General features: G+C 36.5%; 2 protein-coding genes across 2 annotated transcripts; one reads left to right on the forward strand and one right to left on the reverse strand.

Moving 5' to 3' along the window:
* Positions 1 to 683: 683 nt before the first annotated feature.
* On the forward strand, positions 684 to 16788 carry LOC103709302 (26S proteasome regulatory subunit S10B homolog B). Its single transcript, XM_008794586.3, has 10 exons — positions 684 to 883; positions 8051 to 8170; positions 9314 to 9450; positions 9599 to 9760; positions 9952 to 10038; positions 10112 to 10198; positions 10383 to 10520; positions 15180 to 15371; positions 15488 to 15586; positions 16448 to 16788. Exons 1-10 carry the CDS (start codon positions 784 to 786, stop codon positions 16520 to 16522), a joined length of 1197 nt encoding a protein of 398 aa, XP_008792808.1. The 5' UTR covers positions 684 to 783; the 3' UTR covers positions 16523 to 16788.
* Positions 16789 to 20992: 4204 nt separating this feature from the next.
* Positions 20993 to 22863, reverse strand: LOC103709304 (bZIP transcription factor 11-like). Its single transcript, XM_026805514.2, has one exon. It carries the CDS (start codon positions 21848 to 21850, stop codon positions 21395 to 21397), a length of 456 nt encoding a protein of 151 aa, XP_026661315.2. The 5' UTR covers positions 21851 to 22863; the 3' UTR covers positions 20993 to 21394.
* Between the last annotated feature and the right edge of the window lie 280 nt (positions 22864 to 23143).

Genomic DNA, 23143 nt, shown 5'->3' on the forward strand with positions numbered 1-23143 from the left:
ACGAGTAGGATTTAGCCTACTCATGCTATGAAGGACGAATGCTATCATGTAATACATCATCAAGAAAAAAGGCCCAAGTTAATAATTTCTTAGTTCAATTATATAGGTGCATGTACAAGTAGCTCATTGGCCCTAGGCCAAAGACTTTACATCACTCAATTAGGGGTGAAAACAAGCCAAGCAACTCAGTGCTGCTCGAGTTTACCTAGATCTAAGTTTGACTTGACTCGAATATTATCAGACAAAATAGAAAGCTTGCAAACCTAGTCAAATTAAATTTAATATTTTAAAATAGAATATTATATTATGTTTTATTTTAATAGTTTTTAATTATGACCAAAATTCGAATTTAAGCTCGAATTCGAGTTCCAGTATAGCTTGATTAATATTTGAGCTGAGTCAAGTTGATGTAAGATATTATTATTTTTTATTTTTGTGATCGTATTGAAATCAAGTTTGGATATTAATATTTGATTGATCTCAAGTTAAACTTTAAGTCTGAATATTTTAAATGGAGTTGTGCTTAAGTAGCCAGCTATTCGGCCCAACTCCACTTTCGCCGTTACAGCATTGGACCCGAAAGTAACGGGCCTGCCTCCCGGCTTCGTCCTGTAAATGGCTTAACCCAGAAGTAGCCCGGGGTGCGACGATACGGCTGTTGGGCGGCTTATATATGCACACCGGATCCACTGGCTGGCACTTAAAAACCAGTGCGATTGGGCGTCTCCTGCCCGGCCGAAACCTAAAAACCCCGACGGACGTGACGTCGGAATCTAATCGAAGATGAGCGAGGGTGAGGACGCCGCCCGACGCCGGAGCGCCGTCAACGACTACCGGAAGAAGCTCCTCCAGCACAAGGAGCTCGATTCCAGGCTTCGTACAGGTGCCCCCTCTCCCTCCCTCTCTCCAATCACGCTCTTCAATCCACCGCTCTCTTCTTTCTTTCCTTCCCTTTTCTTTTTTGGTCCCGAGAAATGGGTATGTGGATTTTGGATTTCAATTTAGGGTTTGGCTGTTGTTTTCATTTGTTGTCTTTTCTCTCCGCATCTTTCATTCGTGAAGGGATTGAAAGTTGAGATGGGGGATCTTGTTTGTGATGGGATGGGGGCTTGGATTTGTTGTAGGTTTTATTGAAAGGCAAGGTATGAAGAAAAATTATGCATGAGAGATGGAGATGGTTGTTTGGAATTTGTAGGAGCAAGGGTGTTTCGGTATAAACCAAAAAAGTTTGGGAAGTATGGACACAGGGTTCTTTCCTGGTTTTTTGATACATATAGAGTGGTTGTTGCCGGGCATTAGTTTGATGTTCTTGTGGACAGAAAATACGGTTACATTTGGTCTGATATTTTGAAGGACCCAAGTTTATAGGTTTCCAATTTATTTCGTCTAGGAATATCAAAGAAACGCTTTGCCCAATTGCAATCATGTTAAAATTGCAGCGGATGATAATGGAAGTAAGGAAAGCATATATGCCGTAAAAAATGGAAGTATATTTAATTAAAAAATGCAATTAAAGAAGGTCTGTTAGTAAAAGGAAAGTAATTGTGTTAGGTGAAGGAAAATCTTGATTTTTAATGATATCAACAACATTATCAGAGATAAGAGGTGAATATCTTTGCATAGGAGAATCCTAATAGAAAGACTTAAGTTGGGATTTATGAATTTAAGTAGGGCAAAGGAAATGATGTGGATGGTGGTGTAAAAGGTCAAGGGTGGAATGGGTAAGGTAAGGACTAAAGCATTTTGCCTTTTCTTTAATTTTTAATAAAAATGTCATTTTTCTTTATATACATTCTGATGAAAGATGGCGCTATGATTTCGTTAAGAAGATTTAGTCCTCTTTCTAAAAGCAAATAGTTCACTAAAATGATTGGAACTGTTGTAGGAGGTTATACCCTTTTCAAATATAGGATTGTTCCACACTAATAGAAACATTGATCATATTCTTTTTTAGTGACTTATCCATATGAACTTTATTAGATTGTTGGCTGGTGTTTTGTATTAATTTTATAGGATTCAATTAGGTCTCTATAAAGATTCATTGCGAATTATAGATCATACCTAGAGAAAATGATATAGAACTTTAACAGTTGTATGTTATATTCATATTGTTTGTCATCCTAGATGTGAAGTCAAGCTGACGATGTTGTCTCTTTTCTCTTCTTTCTATCTTTTGTTCTTTCTTCTCTTTCTTATTACAGAGAAAGGTTCAGAGATGCTTCATACAAAGTTTTGCATTACTACAAAGCAAAATCATTTTGTCAATCAAGTTTCCTTAGTGATTGAGATAATTAGCACATCAATTTGCCGAATGACAGTCATTGTATTAGTTCTTGTGTGTTAATTGAAAAGTTGAAACTGAAGGTGGATTTTTTAATTTCAATTAACCAAAATAGTTTTAAGGGCCTTCACTAATGTCAACTTCTTGATGGCTGTGAATGAATAGATGGTTGCCTAGGTGAGGTACACCTAGGTATTCCTATAAAGTTGATCAATAAAATAAAAGCTATGGCAATGCGGCCTTGAATTTTATGTGATGAAGAATATGATATTTGAGGGCGGGTCTTGGTGCAACAGTAAGGTTGCTTTATTGCGACCTGGATGCCATGGGTTGAAAGTGACCCTCCCCAGACCGTATTGTGGCAACCTCATGCACTGGGATACGCTTTTTGAAGAATATGACATTTAAGAGTTATGCTGCAAAGTGCATGACAGCCATGAATTGCAAATATCTTCAAGGATGTATTACAATAGTAAGGGATAAAGGGAATAGAAAAACGGTTTCTCTTTATGTTTCTCATCGCAATCAAAGTGTCTAACAAAACTTTCTGGAATGAGTAGATGTCATAAGTCATTAGAATTTTTTTTCCTATCTTGCATTTGCATTATGTTGCAAATGCTTAGGAGGATGATTGTGAAAAACCGAGGATGATTTTGACAAAGCGTGGTCCATTTTTATATGTTTTATGTCAATTTTGAACTTTAAAATTAAATTCTATTGAGGTTCTCTTGCTGGGATCCATATAGAAAGGTTGATATGCTGGATAGCGAATTGCATGGTTATCTTAATGCTTACTTGATATTTGTGGCTTTCACTATTATTGGGGCATGCTAAAAGATATGATGGGGCCCATGTTACATAAATAAGGTCTCCTTGCTTTGGCTAGAAAACTAACATTTTTATTAGGAGGAAGGAATTGTCTAGTTAAAGTTGTTTTGTCAAAATTGATTGTGTTTTTTTTTATTTTGTCAGATTGTCACATTATCACTTTTATGAAGATTCCTTGATCATATGATAAAATTGAACAGTGAATTTGATGAGTTGCTTACCATATTAAAAAGGATCATTATATATAAAAATGGAAAAAAACCCTATAAAGTGGAAAAGAAAGACATATCCTAGCAATCTGAACGCTTAAGTTTATTATCAAAATGCCATTTCATTGAAGGATGATTTGATGAAATTTGAGTCTCATTATTGCAGCACGTGCTGGGTATGCAGAATAACGACAAAGACAAAAAAAAAGAAGGAAAAAGGATTTTGATAACATGCATCAAAGAGTGAGCGAATTAGATAAAAGTAAATAAAAAGGGGACTGAAGCGCTCACAAATGTCATTTGATAAATTGGAGGAAAAACTCCTGAAAAATGTGCTGTAAGTTTATTATGACATATGTTTTTAGCATGGATACAAGTATCAATGTCGTACTAGTCCATATTAGCCATATCCGATTGTATGGACACATCGTTTTACCTCTATTTTGCTGTTCTGAGACCAAGAGGCATATCGTATACTAATATGTCACTGTATTATATCAATATGTATCATTTCAGTAAGGTATAAATGTCGATATTGGTTCTGGTACTTTAAACCTTGGTCTTTAGTATAATTTTGAGAAAGAAATACACGGGATAAAAAAAATCAAGAATATGTTTTGACTCATTGGATACGTTGTCAAATTCTTAATTGATACCAAAGTTAGAAACCTCATCTGAATTGTACAGGCTTGACCCCATATCATGTGCTCCATCGACCCATATCAACACAGGGGTACCGTCTAGTTTCACAAACCATGAGCACATATAGGTATATACCATATCTAATGCCATGTAGACACATGAATAATATGAGGTCGATGTGCGAGATTGCAAGCGTTGTTCGACATTCCCCTGTCTTAGTGGGTTTGTCACCATACTTATGTTGAAACCTAATATTTAAGAAAGATAGAACTATTTCCATATTATTGGCTTCCTTATTTCCTATTTCAGCATTTCTCCTTGGAATTCAGATGGATAGATGGTGAAAGGTCCTCTTTGACTATAAAAGCATCGAAGAGAAATATGACAAGAACCTCTCTTGATCCATATTTACCATCTTTTGCATTAATCCCTAAAGTTACAGGACCCGATTGGGTGAGAATAGAGCTGGTGTATTGCATAAATCTCACTAATTCCATAAGACTTCTAAATCTGACACTACCTAAAGCAACTGTTGAGGATGAGTCCTCGCTAACCTCTAATGAGTCACAAATTACACTAAGTTCTACAACTCAAACTATATTTGAGCAAATCTCTCACTTGCAACTAACTGTATTTTCAGTTTGTGGCTTAGGCTGTGTTTAGATGTACATAAAAATCATAATATTTTGTGGTTTTGGAAACAACATTTATTGGTTTAGAATTTTGTGCATATGGTTGTGTTTTAGAAATCCATAATTTCCTTTAAATTCTATCATCTTATGTTACATGGACAACCACATCCACCTTAAAGAACCCATGTTAGATACCTATTGCGACTTGGATATTATTAGACACTAAGATACTTATCAGGTTCTTCAGTTAGAGATTGGGGGAGATCTTCGAACAATGACTTGTAACATACTACAATCACAACAAAGTGGAGGGCGAGGCCGGGGGGGTGGGGGCTTTTTTTCTTTTTAGAGGTTAGTGAATGATATTGGTACTAAAATAACTTCATGAAATGTCATCTTCTATTTATTCTTACGCTAATTTGGGAGTTTAAATAAGAAAAATGTATATTGCAAGACCTTAATAAATGATATATTTAGCATTTCTTTTATACAATATTATAAAATACATATATATGTGTGTGTGTGTCTATGTGTACATATTTTTGTCAAAATTATTTCTTTTCCATTATATTGTCATTATCTCATCTTTTTTCTCTTATCGAGTTAGGAATTTGGATGCGTCCAATTCCGATTCTCACATCTATGTCTATCCAGCGTTGCTTAAATCATGGAATTTAAAGATTCTACTTTTAGTAGAATTTTCTGAGGTCATGATTTTCTCCTCTTTATCAGCTTATAACTTTCCATTTTAGATATTTTCCTTTTTGGCAACCAAAACATCTTCTGCAATAAAATCTCTACCTTTAAAATCAGAAATTTTGAATCAGGAAGTGATTAAATTAATATTTTAAAATTTGAACCTCCAAACTAAGCATTCATGATAGAAACTTGCTTGTTGCGCCACTTGCATGATAAAAGTATGGTACGTCATTCCGGCCAGTACAGGACATACCGTACCGGTTCGGTACTGATGGTGTATGAATACTCGGTACGTCAAAAAAATTCTGCACCGTACCGTACTAACACTAAACTAGTATGGCACTGGTACGGGGTTCGGTACTGAGACGACATAAAAGAGTGAGAATTCACCTGAGCTAACTCATGAGGAATCAAAGCACTTCTATTTTGTAAAGTTGGTGTCAGATCAAGCACCTAGGAGTAGTTGGTTGATTACACTTAAATGATCTGTAATGACCAAATGACATAATGGGATCTGTACTTACACTACAACCAATATAAAGCATCATATGAGATCATTTTGCCATATATGGTATAATTTTCAATTTTAGTCTACTATATAAATGTGTTTAAAATCTTATTATTTATTAAAAACATGGTATTTTGCTACCTTGCTTTTAGCAACTACCAATAAATGAAGACTGCTATTAATTTTGCTATAATTACTTATTGTTTTCTATTATAAAGGTTAATAGTGACGGTTTCAACTTAATAATTGAATAATTTGAATAGGTTTCAATTTTTTAGCAAATAATAGTCTGTTACAGCATTATAATGGTGAATATTGGTTTTGGGCCATGGTTGTTATGTTAGCTGAAAGCACAGTAATTAAATAATGTAAAATTTTAATTTTATTTTGTTATCGAAAAGGATTTGCGCCTGCCCCCAGCACTTCATCCTTCTTGCCTAGAGGTGGCAAACCACCCAATGATGTTCATTACATGTAGAGATTATCTTGGTGCTCATTAGAATGCAAGTTCAGTACAAATATTAAAACATTTTACAGGTGGAGCTGATAGTATCAATAGGAATTTGGCCTGACAAAGAATGATAGAACAGAAAATGTAATATCTGCCAAGTCCTTGCTGGTCAAAGAGGCAAGGTTCCAGCTTATTCAAACCGAGTTGGAGAACTTTAAATTTTATTTTTATTTAAGACAAGCTAGATGAAGCATCATTTTATTTTTTGCTTGTAAAGCCTTCGATAAGGTGGTGCAAACTGTGAAGCTATGTAGAAGCCAAAGAAACTATGTTAGTTTGCCTAAAATTTTTGGTTGTACTATGCTAATCTTTTATAAGCTCCAAGATGGTTTAGCAACGGAATATATAAGAGAAAAATGACATTCTTCTGGAAGGGCAAATAACTTGCCATTGGATTCAACTGCTTATTGAATTGGAGGAGTGTTTGCAAATCTAAAGAGGATGGAGCTTTAGGTATCAAAATGTTGAGGACCTAAACTCGGCTTTGCTTTCTAGTTGGGCATGGTAGTATTTAACTAGGGAGGAAGCTACTTGGTGCAAGTTGGTGAGCTCAGTTTACTACTCAAGAAGAAAGCTAGGCCTCAGAAGCCCTTGAAGGACACAGGTTCCTCAGCAATAGGGAAGGATAGCAACAACAACCTTATATCTTTCTGGCCAACCTCTTGCCTTGGAGAGGTGTGCTTTTGGGAGGATGAATGGCTGGGTAATACTTCCAAGCCTCTATGCTTCAGTTACCAAAAGCAATGTGTCAGTAGCATCTCCATGAAGATCAGGGAGGTAAAATGGCGTGTTAATGTTCCTAGGCCTCTGAATTTCAATGAAGATCAATAACTTAGGAGTTGCTTGAATTGCTTTCAACTATCAGCCCTTCTAGAACTAAGGACAAGCCTATATGGAAAATGACAAGAGACAAATGCTTCTCCTTAGCCTCATTTATCAACACAGGAAGCTTGCATGGTTCTTACTACAATGCACTATGGTGATTGGCTGTTCTGGAAAGTGCTAGAATCTTCATGTGGCTTGCCATGCATAACAGACTCCACACCAAGGAGCTGCTGGCTAGGAAAGGTTGGTTGGTGGACCAAAGTTGAGCATGTGTTGTCCTAATGCTGAATGTGTTGACCATCTATTCTTGCACTACTCCTTTGCCAAGAGGATTTGGCACACCCTGAAAGCTTGCCTTCAAGTCAGTGGTTGTCCCTCTACTATGCTGTGAGCTTGGACTCGTTGGAGAAGAAAGAGAGTTTGTCAATCGAAGAGGAATTGATGGGACCAGCAATCTTAGCTGTTTGTTGGCAGCTATATATTCAATGCAATGCTAGAGCCTTCCACAATAAACACTCTTCTCTTAATGCAGTCCTTGATGCCACTTTGAGGCCCTTCAAGTCTTGGGGGTCTCTTTGTATTGGGATGAAAATGGATAGTTACACAGAAGGTTTAATATGTGTAACTAACTGCCATGTAATCTATTTCTTATCTCTCATTATAATTAATAAATTGATGGTCTTACATCCTCATTTCTTCTCAAAAAAGATTTTTTATACCATAATTTTATCATGCAAGTTTATGTAATTCTTTTTTTTCTGATACTTTGAGTAATTATTGCTGATATTGAATTAGTTCTATTTCGCTTTTCTTGTTTTGTATTGCCGACTGGTTCATGGTCTGAAATAACTAATAAATTCTTTTTATCTTGATTTTTTGTGACTATAAATGATGTGGTGGAAACTGGAAATGCAGTGAGGGAGAACCTGAGGGCTTCAAAGAAGGAGTTTGCCAAAACTGAAGATGATCTGAAGTCCCTCCAAAGTGTAGGGCAAATTATAGGAGAGGTTCTTCGGCCACTTGACAATGAGCGCCGTAAGTGAACTGCACTCTTTTGTAACCATGGAGATGTTTCTTTCTGTTTTGGTTGTTCTATGAATTCATTTACCATTGGCCATTTGCTAACTGATGTTTGATTTAGTTAGGACTTGGGATAAAGGGGGCTAAGATATGAAGTCGAACCAGTGTCTTGGCTGTACCCCCAGTCTGGTTCCTTGAACCTGTTTGAAATTAATATATTAGATGTCCTCCGTCAAATCTAGTTCCTGTGGTTCTTCTCATTCCCATTTCTATTCTCTAAGGATCAGGGCAACAGGTGTTCCAATGATAATGCTTTAACTACTGCAATAGATCATAGGATACTTTGCTTTTATTAATCCATTTAACAGCAGTAAGATGCTCTGATTTATCAGAAAATTTAGGACTATATCTGAGTCCACATGGCGTTATGACTGCTGATATCAAATCAAATTACACTACTCTATGGTGATAGAACACTTAATACAGGTTGTGATAATTGTCTCCTCACAGATTGTAGTTTATTGCACTTAACTTATTCGATGGATATAACATTTGCTTCTCACTCTGATCAAATAATGCAATCAGTGTGCCAGTTTTGCATGTGCTTGATGCCAAGAACCACTTTGGTTGAATATTCCTACTAAGCCGATTAATATCCGCCTTTGAAGACTCTGGCAGAAGGCATATGCAGTGGTTTGCAGAAAAGTTAATACCTTGGATTTGTGTGAACATTCAGTTTCCAGCCACTGATTTTTGCATTGTAATGGTTAAATTTGGTGGTGATGGACATTCAACTCATTAAGACGCTAGCTAGTTCTCTTTAAGGTTTGTAGTTTTATGTTGCTTGTGATGGCAAACTTATGATGACTTAAGGAAGCTTTAAAAAAGAAAATTTTTGCAGTTGTTAGACTTTAAACAAAAATCTGTCCAGTTGGAAAAGTAGTAGAGTGATCAAGTAGCTTTATATATTAATTTACCGAAGCTCCAAGTTCCATTCTTTAATATACCTTGCTACTTTCACTTGCATATCTTTTTTCCCCTAGCACCTAATGGTTTGGCTTCCATCAAGGTTTTATCTTGCTGTCTAAAATTCTCTTTACTTGGAGATTGAAATTGTGAAGTACCAGCTATTTAACAGATAACTTATTTTTACACCAGTAATTGTTAAAGCAAGTAGTGGGCCAAGGTATGTTGTTGGTTGCCGCAGTAAGGTGGACAAAGAGAAGCTGACAGCTGGAACTCGTGTGGTTCTTGACATGACAACCCTCACCATCATGCGAGCACTACCACGAGAGGTACTGAATGGTCATTGTGTATTGTTGCATGGAGGGGCACTGATCTAACATATATATTTAATGGGCTCCATTCTATTCTTTAATTTCCTGAATTATGTAAAAACAAATGCTGAGAATTTAATTGCCAATGTTCTATCTTGGGTTCCAGGTTGATCCGGTTGTGTACAACATGCTTCATGAAGATCCTGGCAATGTTAGCTACTCTGCTGTTGGTGGGTTATCTGACCAGATCAGGGAACTCAGAGAATCCATTGAGCTCCCACTCATGAATCCTGAGCTCTTCCTCAGAGTGGGAATTAAACCCCCAAAGGTAGTTACGAGCTCATTGTTGGATTCTTTAATGTATAACTCTATGATGAGTTAGAATTGTTCTTTTATAATTACTACAAAGAATTTTAAGCAGTCTTTCCAGCAAAATCTATCTTTTGAGTAAATTGAGGTTTAAACAGTATAATTCATTGTGTCTTATGAGTTGGTGGGGAATTGATTTTTTGATTGCAGGGTGTCCTTCTGTATGGCCCTCCTGGAACAGGGAAGACATTACTTGCAAGAGCGATTGCTAGTAACATTGATGCCAACTTTCTCAAGGTTAGTGTTATCTTAAATAACCTGACCCAGCCCTTTTATATGTGTTTTAATTTTTTTATATTTATCTGTCTAGGTTGTATCAAGTGCTATAATCGACAAATATATAGGTGAAAGTGCAAGATTAATCCGAGAAATGTTTGGTTATGCTCGCGATCATCAAGTAAGGACTCAGAGATCCTGGGAATTTTTTTCTTGGGTTTTTTCTTGTTAAATTGACATTATCTCAGCATCCCTTTTTATAAAAGCATTTGATACACTCAATATGCTATGGCTAGTTCTCAAATTTTACTTTTTATCTCCTAAATGGTTTGTCTCATGTAAATGGTTGGGCCTCTCTTCTATAGCCTTGCATAATTTTCATGGATGAAATCGATGCCATTGGTGGGCGTCGATTTAGTGAAGGGACCAGTGCCGATCGTGAGATCCAGCGAACACTAATGGAACTGCTCAACCAACTTGATGGGTTTGATCAGCTTGGGAAGGTGAGTTTCTTTCCCCTAAACTTAGTTTGAAATTGTTGCTACCTCAGAGTATTTATCAGGGTGTTGTCTTCTTAAAATAGTGATTGATTATGAGGTAGTTACAGATGGCAATATTGAGAAGGCTAAAATATGGGTTAGCTGATATAGTTTCTACTGTGCTAAATTCTTCTTTGATCCAATATTATCTAGACGTGTTTTTTTTCTTATCTTCGCAGCTATATACATAATACAGGAAAATATTTATCAAACAGCTGACTATGCTTATTTTTTGTCTACTGATTTCTGAGTAATATATGTGAAGGCATGGCATTCATGCGAAACATAAGTAATAGAACTATAAAAGTTATGCTTATGTTCTGGTTTTGGTGATGATGAATGGTTGATTTCTTTTTTTCTTTTCCAAGTAATTTCTAGGAACAGTTCGTGTAAATTGGCAAGGACACCCATGCCTCTGAAGATCACTGCACAGTCTTTTTTTCTTATAGCTTTTATATGCTCAATTATATGGTAATATTTGCTTCTTTCCTTTAGTCATAGCATTTATTGCTAGAACTAGTACTTAAAAAAGTAGAAAGAAAATTGGTATTTGCATTAACAGTGGTAATTTCATCATTGATGGTAGGATTTATGTGCAGATTGTTTTTGATCATAACAAGTGTTTTACTGCTTGTGTTTATGTTTGATATATAATGCTTATGAATAGTATTATATTCATTCTGTGCAAGGAGCAGCTGTAGGAATAGGGAAGTAAAGCTTGCAAAAATAGAGTATTCTTTGGATGCTGGTTCAACAGTTATGATAGTGGGTGCACCACCTTAAATGGAAGATGCTAACATCCCCAAGGCACAATCAATGTGGGACTAGATACATGCCCGCACGGGTTCTCAAAGGTTAGCCATGTAAAAGTGTTCAATGTTGGCCTATAATCAGAGGCGAAGCATTCGCAAAATCTAACTGTCAAAGACACTCTTCTCAGGATTGGCTAGATGATCTGTTACCTTTTCTTGTTCTATATCCGTAAACCAAAAATACATCAGCCCTTGTGACTTTAATAGCTTCATTTTTGTCCCTTACCTTTTTTATTGGATTAAGTAGGGATTTTAATGATCAAAGAAAGGTGAGATTACAATAAAGACAGCCATCAATGATGGATTTACCCCAAAAAGGTCAAAAGAATTATCAACAAAAGGATATCTCTCTTGACTGCTCAGTCATCCCTAAAATTAAGCTCATTTACAGCGCACACAATACCCCTCTAGGTCCACTTTGAATGCGCCAATAATAATAAAACCCCAAAACTGACTCTTTTGTATATTTATTTATACAAAATAATATGCTGTAGGATCTACTAGATTAAAAGTCCAACCCTATAATTTTACATTCTGAATTTCAGCAAAATAATTTACCAGATTTTAAGAGCTGAATCATATTATCAGCAGAAAATGAATAAACAGAAATTTTATTTTGTAGAAATCAAATTAGAGAATATAATATAAAAAATGCATTATTCAGTAATTTAATTTGCTGAAATTTATTGCACCAAAATTATAATCCAGAATTCTATATTTGCAAGTCACAGAAATATAATGTAAAGAACTTAAATGTTCAGAAGTTTAGTTTGCTATAATTTACTGCATAAGTACAGGATGTCCAGTTCAGATATATTAATTTAGTGAAATAAAATACATAAAACATAATAATGAGATATTCAGTTTGCTGTAACTTATTTTACAGATACTAATATGCAGAATTTTCTTTTACAAAAAATTGGTTATAGAAATATGGCATACAGAATTTTCATAACATAATTCTATTCTACAGATTTAAAAACTAGAACCAAATGATCAGAAAATTATATTGCAGAAATCCAAAACAGATTTTGTTTTTCGGGAAATTTGTTTTGCAGAATTTGTTTTAGAGAAATTAAGTTCTTGAAATATAATCTACGGAAATTTAATATTCAGATTATTTAATATTCATAAATTTTAAAATTAGGACAAAGCTTTCAGAAAATTAAAACAGATTTTATAATTTTTTCAGAAATTACATTATGCAGAAATCTAAAAAATTGAATATTATATGCATAAAATTGGGTAATGTATTTAATAAGAACCAAGAAAGAATAAATTTAGTCATTAAATTATATTAAAGAGAAACTACAAAAGTCTCAACTTTTTACCATTTACTCTTGCCAAGTCTCAGGACTCCCTCACCACTATCGAACTCTGTGCTATGGACACACCCAGGCACTCAAGATCAGGACTCCCTTGCCGCTCTCAAACTCCATGCTATGGACACTCACACTCAAGTGCTCAGGACATGAGACAAAGCAATGCTTTATATGTATATATTGTCATACTCACCAGGATTCATGTCCTTGTTGTACTAGATAATAAGCCAATGTATATGCTCCATAGTCCTCTCAAAGTCAAAGAATGAAATAACTCCGAATTTAATAGAAACTCGCAAGAGTCTTGAGCTCCCTACAACTTCAGTTACAAGTCCTGTACCTACCCGACCTCTTTAGGAACGTACCTAAGCTATGCTTGCAACCACTTTATAAGTTATCATGTTCCTGTGATAAATACAGATCCAATTAGACCATCAATATTAGGATTCAAAATACATCAAATAAGCATATTTTGACTAATCATAAAATGATTATGAATCAAATATATGACATGGCACGTAGGCACTCATTCCTAGCTGATTAAGGATTATCACCTCTCTTTCATGTTAAAGCCTCTTTTTCTATAAAATCTTGGACTCTTAATAAATCTAACAATTTAAACGCTACTAGGATTTTATTTTAATGTAATTTGGTATTCAAGAAAATAAATTCTAATCATATCTTAACTAGAAAAGTACTGCTAACAACAAGAGATTTTGACACAACCAAACCAAGCCCAATCCAAACAGTAACTAAGCCCAAAATAATTAATTTTAGTTTTTCTTAATAACGAAAGCATGGGGCATTACAAGGGCGCCAGTCCTAGTGTTGTGACTAGACAAGTTGGGAAATGGATCAGGAGGGGATAGAAGGTCCACCATCCCGACTGTTGGGAGACATGAGGCATTCCGTTCCGCGGAAAAATTGGGACGACCTTGTCCTGCAGTATTTAGAACCATGTTCCGAAATAGTCATCATGCCCTAGGTAATAGATTCAGGATTAGGACTTCCTAACATGGCAACACGCAAGTCCTTTGGGTTTCTTTCTTGTTCTCAATAACTCTTTTTTGGGGTGTGTACAAATTATACAATAGATCAGGGACATCAGCCTAAGATTGTCTCATTTTCGAGATAATTCTCCTGTGAAAATCTGTACACTATAGTTACCAAAAAAATTAACTGCCTTTTTGTTAGGTGGGAACCTATGTAAGGTGTTGTTAGTTTTCATTAAGTAGATCTAATTATTACATAGTTTTCTCATCTATCAAAGTCATAGAGTACTGCTTCCCATCCCAAATAATCAACCCATTCATCCCATAAATGTCATAGTAGATATCTCTAAAAAACTGAATCCCTTATTAATTCTTTAAAGATTTCCTTGATTTCCTGAGATTGTACACCTCTTTTACCATTTCTGAATCTTCTTACAGGTGCACATTGGGATTAATTTTGTAGTGAGCGATCTTTTCACAATATGTTGCATGTTTAACCTATCATGTCACCATAACTAGTACTACTACTTGAATAAATATATGTAAAAATATGATTTAGACAAACCATTAACAAATAATGAAATTTCTGTGTTTTGTTACTACAACTTTATTAGATTTGAAACCAAATGAAAGCCTAATCTTTTAAAGTGGAATCCCCTAATTAGGTTCTTCTATACCTCATGCATGTGTGGCACTCCATAAGCAGTAACTACCTGCCATAAGCTTCAAGTCCTCGCATCAGCTTTTTTACACCTTAGTGGTATTTAGATTGTTCATAATCATTGTGTCATCAGTCTTGTTAAGTGAGAAAAAAAATCATCTGACGTGTTTGTGTACATTGACTCTATCGTCGACATCCAATGGGTTGGCTTATGAGATTTGGTTATGGATTACCAAGTATGTGAGTTGTTGTGAAGGTTGGCTCTATTAGGATTCCAATGTGCATGACCATAACTCCATTGTTTGGACTTATTTTTCTTCTGGCAAGTTTTTTCAACTTTGTCCAATTCCTACTGATCCCAAGTGGGTCCTAGAGCGATAGGTTTTTATTTAGACCTTTTTAGGCTCATTGGTTTGTTTTGATATGGTTCAACATTAGCTTTGGACTGGGTCTCAGATGGTACGCAGGTGCAGAAATCTTCTATGTCCGGTGAGGAAATCAATTTATCTTTATATCTGTTTTGATGTGTCTGAAAATCATCCAAAGGTGGGGGAAATTTGACGATTTGGTATTTTTTTTGGACATTACCTTTTTTCTTTTTGATTGATCAATGATAGCTTGAACACATTTGATCAATTGAAGATTTTTGATCGAGCATTTGAAGTCACAAGATATCTCTCTATCAGATGGATGCCCTTTCTAATATATGCCATAGTACTGCCTATGTTTTGCAAGAAGTGAAACAAAAAATTGTTTTATTTTTTTCTAATATCAAGTGATTCATATTATGTATGATAATGCTTGTTGAATAGCATCCTTTTTTCCACAATTATTAGGTTAAGATGATAATGGCGACAAATCGACCAGATGTTCTGGATCCAGCACTTCTTCGTCCTGGTCGATTAGACAGGAAGATTGAAATCCCATTACCAAATGAACAGTCAAGGATGGAAATTCTTAAAATTCATGCTGCTGGTATAGCCAAACATGGCGAGATAGACTATGAGGCAGTTGTTAAACTTGCTGAAGTGAGTTCGTGATGTACTGTTACTTATGAACATGGTCATTTCCATTGCTTTATTTTCCTTTTCATCCATCCATTTTTTTTTGCTAAAGGAGTGAAAAAAAACATCCTATTTTTTAGGGCTTCAATGGAGCTGATCTTCGGAATGTCTGCACAGAAGCTGGTATGTCAGCAATCCGCGCGGAACGAGATTATGTTATTCATGAAGATTTTATGAAGGTAACTTAATCTATAAAAATGTTATATTTTGGCACTGTGCTTTATAAGGATACTGATCGTATCATCTATCTTAAAGTGATAATCAACCTCTTGCTTGGTGTGTCATCTATCCTTATGTGTTTATGTTTCCCCACTTCTCTGCCTGAAATGTGTATAGCTTGTTCTAGAATCCTGCCTAAGTTTGCCAAGCCTGAAGCTATTATACCTTCATGCCTTTCGCAAATGCTTTTTGTCATTATGGTGGAATACTTCGACTGTCAGATTTACTAGTAAAAGATCACTCAAAATCCATTAGGTAATTCTATCTTGACCCATGCCCTATATGGCCACACCTGAAGTCCTCATCTTGTGCTAGTAAATTTTTTACTTGATTCAGCTATACGCAAGATTGAATAATTTATGTTGAAGTTCTTCTTGATGAACATGGACTTCGGCATCATTTTTGATTGACCATCCGTAGCAGTTATTTTTAATATTAGGATCATCAGGCAGGTGTTCTCAAGGTCATTCTGGACAGCAACTCCAATGAGTTGTACCCTAATATGGCCTATGGTATCCGTCTAAGTATGGGTTGTCCTGACAGTGATTCAGGGCTTCAAGCAAACGGTCCTAGAGTGACTTCGGTCTGATATAATATTAGTCCTCTCTTAGTGGACATGTCCAAGCATTTAGTATTGATAGTGTGACCATGAAAATTTAACATGGTTCTTTATAATTGAAAGCAATTCTTTTTCTATATTGGTTGAATGGAAACTTCTGTTTGTTGCTTCCCTCCTTTGACGCTGTGAAGAGCTATGATGACTTGGATTATTTTTGTACTTTTGGGACCTGATGCTTGTTTACTTTGACTACCGTTATCAGGCTGTTAGGAAATTGAACGAGGCAAAGAAGCTGGAGTCAAGCGCTCACTACAGTGCTGATTTCGGAAAGGACTAGAAATAATTTGGGTTCCATCTTGTGATGCTTTCTGCTAGTGTTGATGTTGATGCTGGCAATATGTTTATTGTTGTTCCTATGGTTATGTTTCATTGGGAGCATACTTAGGCCCAACTTCATCAGCTGATATTTTATGTTGCATTATGTTCAGATGTGAGTATTATTTGATTTTCCAGTGACCTTTTTACACATGAATCCTTGACATCGTAAAGCTCTGAACACCATTAGTAGAATCTATATATGCTATCATGCAGTTAACTGCAGAAGTTTTATAGTGTCTGCTGTTTGGAAGTTCAGCCCCAAAGCCAAACAAATTGCTTGCTTAATGACATCCTGACAGCGGCCTTTGCTTGGTCTGAGATGTCAGTTCTGTTCACCACGGCATATTCCAAGAAAGAGAACTGTGAATCAACTAGATTAGACTTTGATATTAGTCTTAACGCAAGTGCTGTTTGATCCATTTCTCATCCTCGGATTGTCCAATGTCTCATGTTTTGTAATCTTATCAGGTGTGCTATAATTAGGATGTTAATTCTTAGTTGTTGATCTTGTCGATATCAACAATTGGATGGTGTATGTGGTCATTTGTTTTCCGTTATTTTTTGAGAAAAGATCAGGCAAGCCTGATTGATTTCATTAAGAGAATGAAAGAAGCAACAGAAACTAAAAGTTGGGCAAGGGAAATGCTAAAGATAAGTTGGGAGAGAGGGGAGCGGGAAGAAAGACATAAAGGGTAAAAACCCAGAAATTTACTGAAAGGGAGACATGGAACAGTTCTGCATGGAAGAATGCATGGGGCTTAACAAGTTTAGGAGGTGAAGCCGCTCGAGCTCTGAGTCCCATCCATGCTGTGTTATAAAATAACAGCAGTAGTAACAATTTAGGACATCAGATAAAACAGTTTTTTAAAAATTACGGCTGTTATATATATTATCGGCAATGACATTTATTAGTACGATGGCTATGAAGTGACATTTCCTAATTCATTCTGTTGACAATTTTTTTCAGAAAATCGGATGTCCATTTTGGCTCCAAACACGGCATTTTATTTTATAAAGAATGGCATGTTCTTATATCTTCACTGTTATTTTTTTAACTTATTGCAGTACAATTTATATAATTGTATAATTATATGTGATCACAAACATGAATTTTTTTTTCGGCGGCTTTCACTTAAAATTCTTCTAACAGGAATTGTTATTTGAAGAATTTGTAAGATCAGTATCACAGATTACATCACTTGGTTCATAATAATGATAATATCCAATGTTTTGACAGCTAACAGCTAACAGTTCACAGTGTAACATGCTTGCTTATTCAGATGATGAATCTTGCTTTTCTACCTATTTCAACTACATTTTCAGCCTTGATATAGAAACAGCATCTGCTAAAGAGGAAAGCAAGCCAACTCATAGTCCAAGTTTAGGTACAATTGATTTATTTATTTTCAATTATTTCTTGTCACTTTCAGTACGAAGAAAAGTAACCTCAGTATCTGATATTTGATTATGGGGTTATTTTTTCCTGTCAGTTTTCTAGTCTTATTTTAGTGTTTTTTTTTTTGTTACAAGGAAAGATTGGTGTTTATGGGTCTTACTTTATGTCTAAGTCAGGTTAGGAAACGTTTTAAATCATTAGAATTAGAATTGTGTTTCCGACAGGCATGGAATGAATTAATAGGACATGCTCCTCGTAGTGAGGCCCATCCAACTCTAATTATCCCAAAATTCTGTGCTAGTAATCACTGAGGATACATTCTTTTCCCCTGTCAGTAGTATCACCATTATTGAGCTCCCATTTCTCCCCATCCATGCTATTTAAAGATTCAACTAGGCTTCTAACTACAGAGATTAGTAACAGCATCATATCCTCGTATTTATTCATATAAATTTCCAGGGGAACAGCAACGAGTTCGACACGTGCTTATTATCATTATCACAATCTAAGTTGCCATTATGACGTATGCATCCCTCATGAGTCATGATCCAACCATTAATTCTTGTAAATTATCATTTTATAAAGCCGGCATTTCATCCCCAGTCTCCAAGCAAGATTCCATAATACAATTTCTTGAATTCATCTTTATTTGTCCTAGTCAGGCGCCTAACCATCTATTATGCAGTATTGTGGTTAAATATTCAATATTAGTAAATAAAGTCTACCCCACCCATCATTATTTCTAATGCACATTTCAAATTGACTCTCATCCAAACTCTTTGGTCGGTCTCAAGCTTCAGTAGCTCAAAGTCCTAACCCCACTCTATTAGAAGCATTACTTCAAGTTTCAACAATCACAAAACCATTTAAAACTTAGAAGCTACTCCTTCCTCCAAAACATTCGGGCTACGATGGATTCAGAGTGGCATCAGCAGCGGTGGAGGAGGTTATCCCTTGTTTCGGGACATTCGGGTTATGATGAGTGGCGATGTGGCCTTCCAGACCAAGCACATATTCAGAGTTGAAAATCAGCACTTTTCCAAATCCAGAAAACAGACGAGATCTCCCAAGACTAACGTACCTTGCTTTACGACCTGTTTCATACCTGGAAGATTTGAAAGATCAAGGGGCGAACGGCCACGGACTGGGTTGGAAAAGAGGAGTTGCTTAGAGCGCTTCGAGACTTATTGTTTTCTGATCTTATTGGATATATCCTTACGAACCATCCGTTTCAGTAAAAAAGAATAAAAAAATAAAAATAAACTTAGAAGCTGCGGGCTTCCCACTAGACAAAGCTGCCCATTTTCCTCGACTCCGCCTGGACCTTTTCACAAATGGCTATCCACAAGCTTTCATCACTTGTAACTGCAATATAGGATCCTCGGTCCTTTTGCAACATGCAATCGGATCTAAAGATAAAGAGCATAGCAAGTGATTCCATCATCCAGGAGCACTTTGCAGGGTGGTGGCATATTATAGTATTGTATTCTCCGCCTAAATTTCCCACTTTTCTGTCTCCTTTTAAACTTTAAAGCTCAGCTTTTCAGAATGCATTCCAGAATAACAAAGAGGAAGCAGCACACTTTTTATTCCACCAAGAAAAACAAGATGGTCAATGCCAAGCATCATGTTCTGTTTGATATACTGATTTGGATAGATTGTTTATTAATCAAGAGAGTTTTTGTTTACAATTTCCAAGTACTGTTTAAATTATTGATGGATACAGGGCATGGTTAGCTAAACATCAATACATTCATGTCTTTCTATAATGCAGAATCATAATAAACTAGTACCACATATCATGCATAGCATACATCTTTCTCTGTCTCCCCACATGACAATAGGTACGTTCTCATGGACCACTAGAACAAATGTTACCAAATGAAAAAGATAATTTGCTAATTTAACATTGTAGACATCTACTATGCTTGTATTCATTGCTGCCCAATAAGATATAAGATTCGTGCTCATAAAGTATTGGGATTAGATTATTGTTTGAAGGTGACAAGACTTTCGTCTCCTTGCATAATTTATTCTCTTGTATTCTAGAAGACTGAAATGAGGTATCGATAACTAGTTAGAATAACCATACTTAGAATAGCCTTAAAAAATTTGGTTTCACTTTTTCAAATTGAATTTATTAGTACATCCGTCCAAGACTTTAAGGAAAGCAAACCTCTTATGGCCAGACTTTTACCTTGAAACCATCTTCCGTGTAACATTCTTTTGCCAGGGAAGTGTCTGAGTTGCACTCCTCAAGCTTTTTAAGTTCTTTGTTTCAGATTCTTCACATAGTTCTATTGGATTGTCTTGCAACATCTGGCTTCAGAGCTTTCAAACTCATGTAGATTATCTCCTTCACTTCACTCCTCCCTCCTCCTCTATTTTCCAGATGAGAAATGGCTATACTAGAGATGCCACTGCATATCTCATGCCCAAAATTATCATGGTCTCTTTGATTTACTTATCAGACTATTAAGAGTTATAGGTCACTTCGGGTAACATTTTCTTATTTAGTTAACCAATATTGGGCTGGTAAATTATGTTAAATCATTTTCCCTCTAATATAAAGAATAAACTATGAAGATGTTGTCGATATTTAATTATGCTAATAACAAGAAAATTTCTATTACTCGTATGCTATTCCAGTTTAGTCAATCAATTGCCTTCGTAAAGGCATTAAGTAGATCAAAAGCATAAAGTGCCACACAAGTAGGTCATTTTCCCTTCACATATGAATAAAGGAAGAAACCATTATTGAGTTTTAATTGCCCTGTTCTTCCAAATTTTCTTACCATCGTTATTCATTCGCTCTCCAAGTAATATTTTTAAAATAGGGACTTCAATTCAGTTGTTGAAATTATAATTTCACTAATGATCAGAAATCATGCCACTGAAGAAATTTTCCAAAAGTCACAAAGAAGTAGGGACGCAAGGAGACTTTCTTTCCCCCCTGAGCTCATCAAGTAGAAGATCTATTTCTCCTTGTAAGGATTTTTCTAATCCAAACAAACATCAAACACTTGCCAGGGCTTCCATCATGAACCTAACCATTGACATTTTTTTATATATTGTAATTGGCTACTTAGCAGTTACATCATTATGGCCCCTCAAAGTCATCAAAAAAGAGAACAGTTTGCACCAATAACAGAAGCTATTATAGCATTGTAAATAGAGAACCCACAAAAATATACAGTTCTGACCGCATAAGAAGTCATAAGCCTCATGCATACCCGGACCTAGAAATCAAACCCCCAGTCTACAAGCACTTCCATCTACCACCAAACTCAACTTGGCCGTGTCACATCCTTCCACCTATATAGCTCTCGGGGCCCATTACAAAGCTCTGGAAGCTAAAAATTTTGGATGCTTCTCCCACCCAACCACAGGCAAGCGTTCATATTTTTACGAACACCAGCAGCAAAGGCCAGGGCCTCATGCTATCTCGTAGTATTGGAGCAAGTCTGCTGAGGCCATGGTGGGCTGGTTCATGTACGTAGAGTTCCATGGACTGCAGAATCCATCGGAGAACTGATGCCCGTGGCTGCTGCTGAAGCCTCCATTCAACAAGTGGAGGATGTCATCGAGGGACTGCAACCTGGAGCTGAGCTCCATCATCTGGGTCCTCAGCACAGAGTTCTCAGCCTCCACAGCCAGGTAGCGCTTGGTGGCGAGGTTTAAAGCTGTGAGGATTCGGCTGTTCTCCTGCCTCAGCTGCCTCGCCTGGGCCCCCAGATCATCCAGGTGCTTCTTCTTGCGCACCCGGGACCGCCGCGCCGACTCCCGGTTCGACAGCATCCGCTTCAGCTTCTTCTGGTCCGCCGCCGCCGTGCCGGACACCACCGGAAGCAGGGCTGATGACCCAGACGAAGTCCCGGGGGAGGAAGCCATAACAGTTCTTCACACCAAGCACACAAAACTAATAGTGGTAGTATATTTAGGAGTCTTCCTTTTACAAGGACGAGATATATCTTGATGGAATTATCGCTGAATTGTAGAGATATATAACAAGCAAGCTCTTATACGGGGAAAGAACTAAGACTAGGAGATTATGTAGATGAACAAGTGGACAGTGCCCGAGTACTGAGATGCTGGAAGAAACTCCTCGTGAAAAGACATAGAACCAGTAGAGGAAGACAACGGAGAAAGATTGAACGAGATGGGTTGGGTGTCTGAACGTGGAATTTATCATAAACCCGGAGAGGAAAATTTCACTTAGGATAGGCGACATCAATCAGAAACATCAACAAGAAGAGATGCTGCATGTGAAACAGGGGAGGAGGGAGTGCAAATTTTACTCAGCAAAAAAAAAAGAAAAAGAGAGAACGAACCAGATTTTGATGATGGGTTTCTTTAGTATTCGGTCTCGAATGACCCGTGTTTTAAGAGAATAATTTGGCAGAGTTTCCCCGATACATGGAGAGCTGCAAAGGTTCTTCCACCCCCAACAGACGCATCCTTCGGCCAAACCCAAGCGAAACAGGGGAAAACAGGGGAAGAGCAGAGCAGCAGAACTGATCGGTTCTGCGGAGGCAAGAACCTGGAAGAGGAGAAGCAAGCTAAGGGAGGAGAGGAGAGTGGGAAAGGGAATTTGAGCTTGGAAACGGGGTGGAATTTATAGGGAAAAAACGGAGGAAAAAGCAGACCAGAGATGATTTTTTTTTTCTTTTCCCAAAAGAAAAGGAGGTAGTTGGGTTGGTGGCCCTGGTGGGAGGGGAGGAAAAGGGCAGAGAAACAGAGAGCTTTGGAATCTCGAGCTGGTGGGCAGAGACCACATGTTAATTTAACTAGCTAAGAGGAACTAAACCAAACTTCTTTTTACCAGCATCTTTTTTCCCTTTATTTTCTCTTCTATATATTTAACAGCACTGTCATTATAATCATTATTTATTAGTGCCAATAGCAAAAGCTTGAGGCTATTATCTACCTAATCACTGTTCATCATGTACATAATTTAGTTGAATATTTAGATAAATGATTCGAAGTTACAAATATTGAGTAATAGCTATCATATCTATAGAACTGTATTATGATGACAAAATAATGATCAAACAGTAGCTGCTCTTTATATTATTTTGTTAGTCTATATAGCAATAAGATGGGTTCCTTGGTTATTTTACATATTGAATGCTATAGTGAACGGAATGGTTTCTCTATAATAATATGTGTGCTATTTATCGAAAT

This window comes from Phoenix dactylifera, chromosome 11 (assembly GCF_009389715.1).
Source record: "Phoenix dactylifera cultivar Barhee BC4 chromosome 11, palm_55x_up_171113_PBpolish2nd_filt_p, whole genome shotgun sequence".
Lineage (NCBI taxonomy): Eukaryota > Viridiplantae > Streptophyta > Magnoliopsida > Arecales > Arecaceae > Phoenix > Phoenix dactylifera.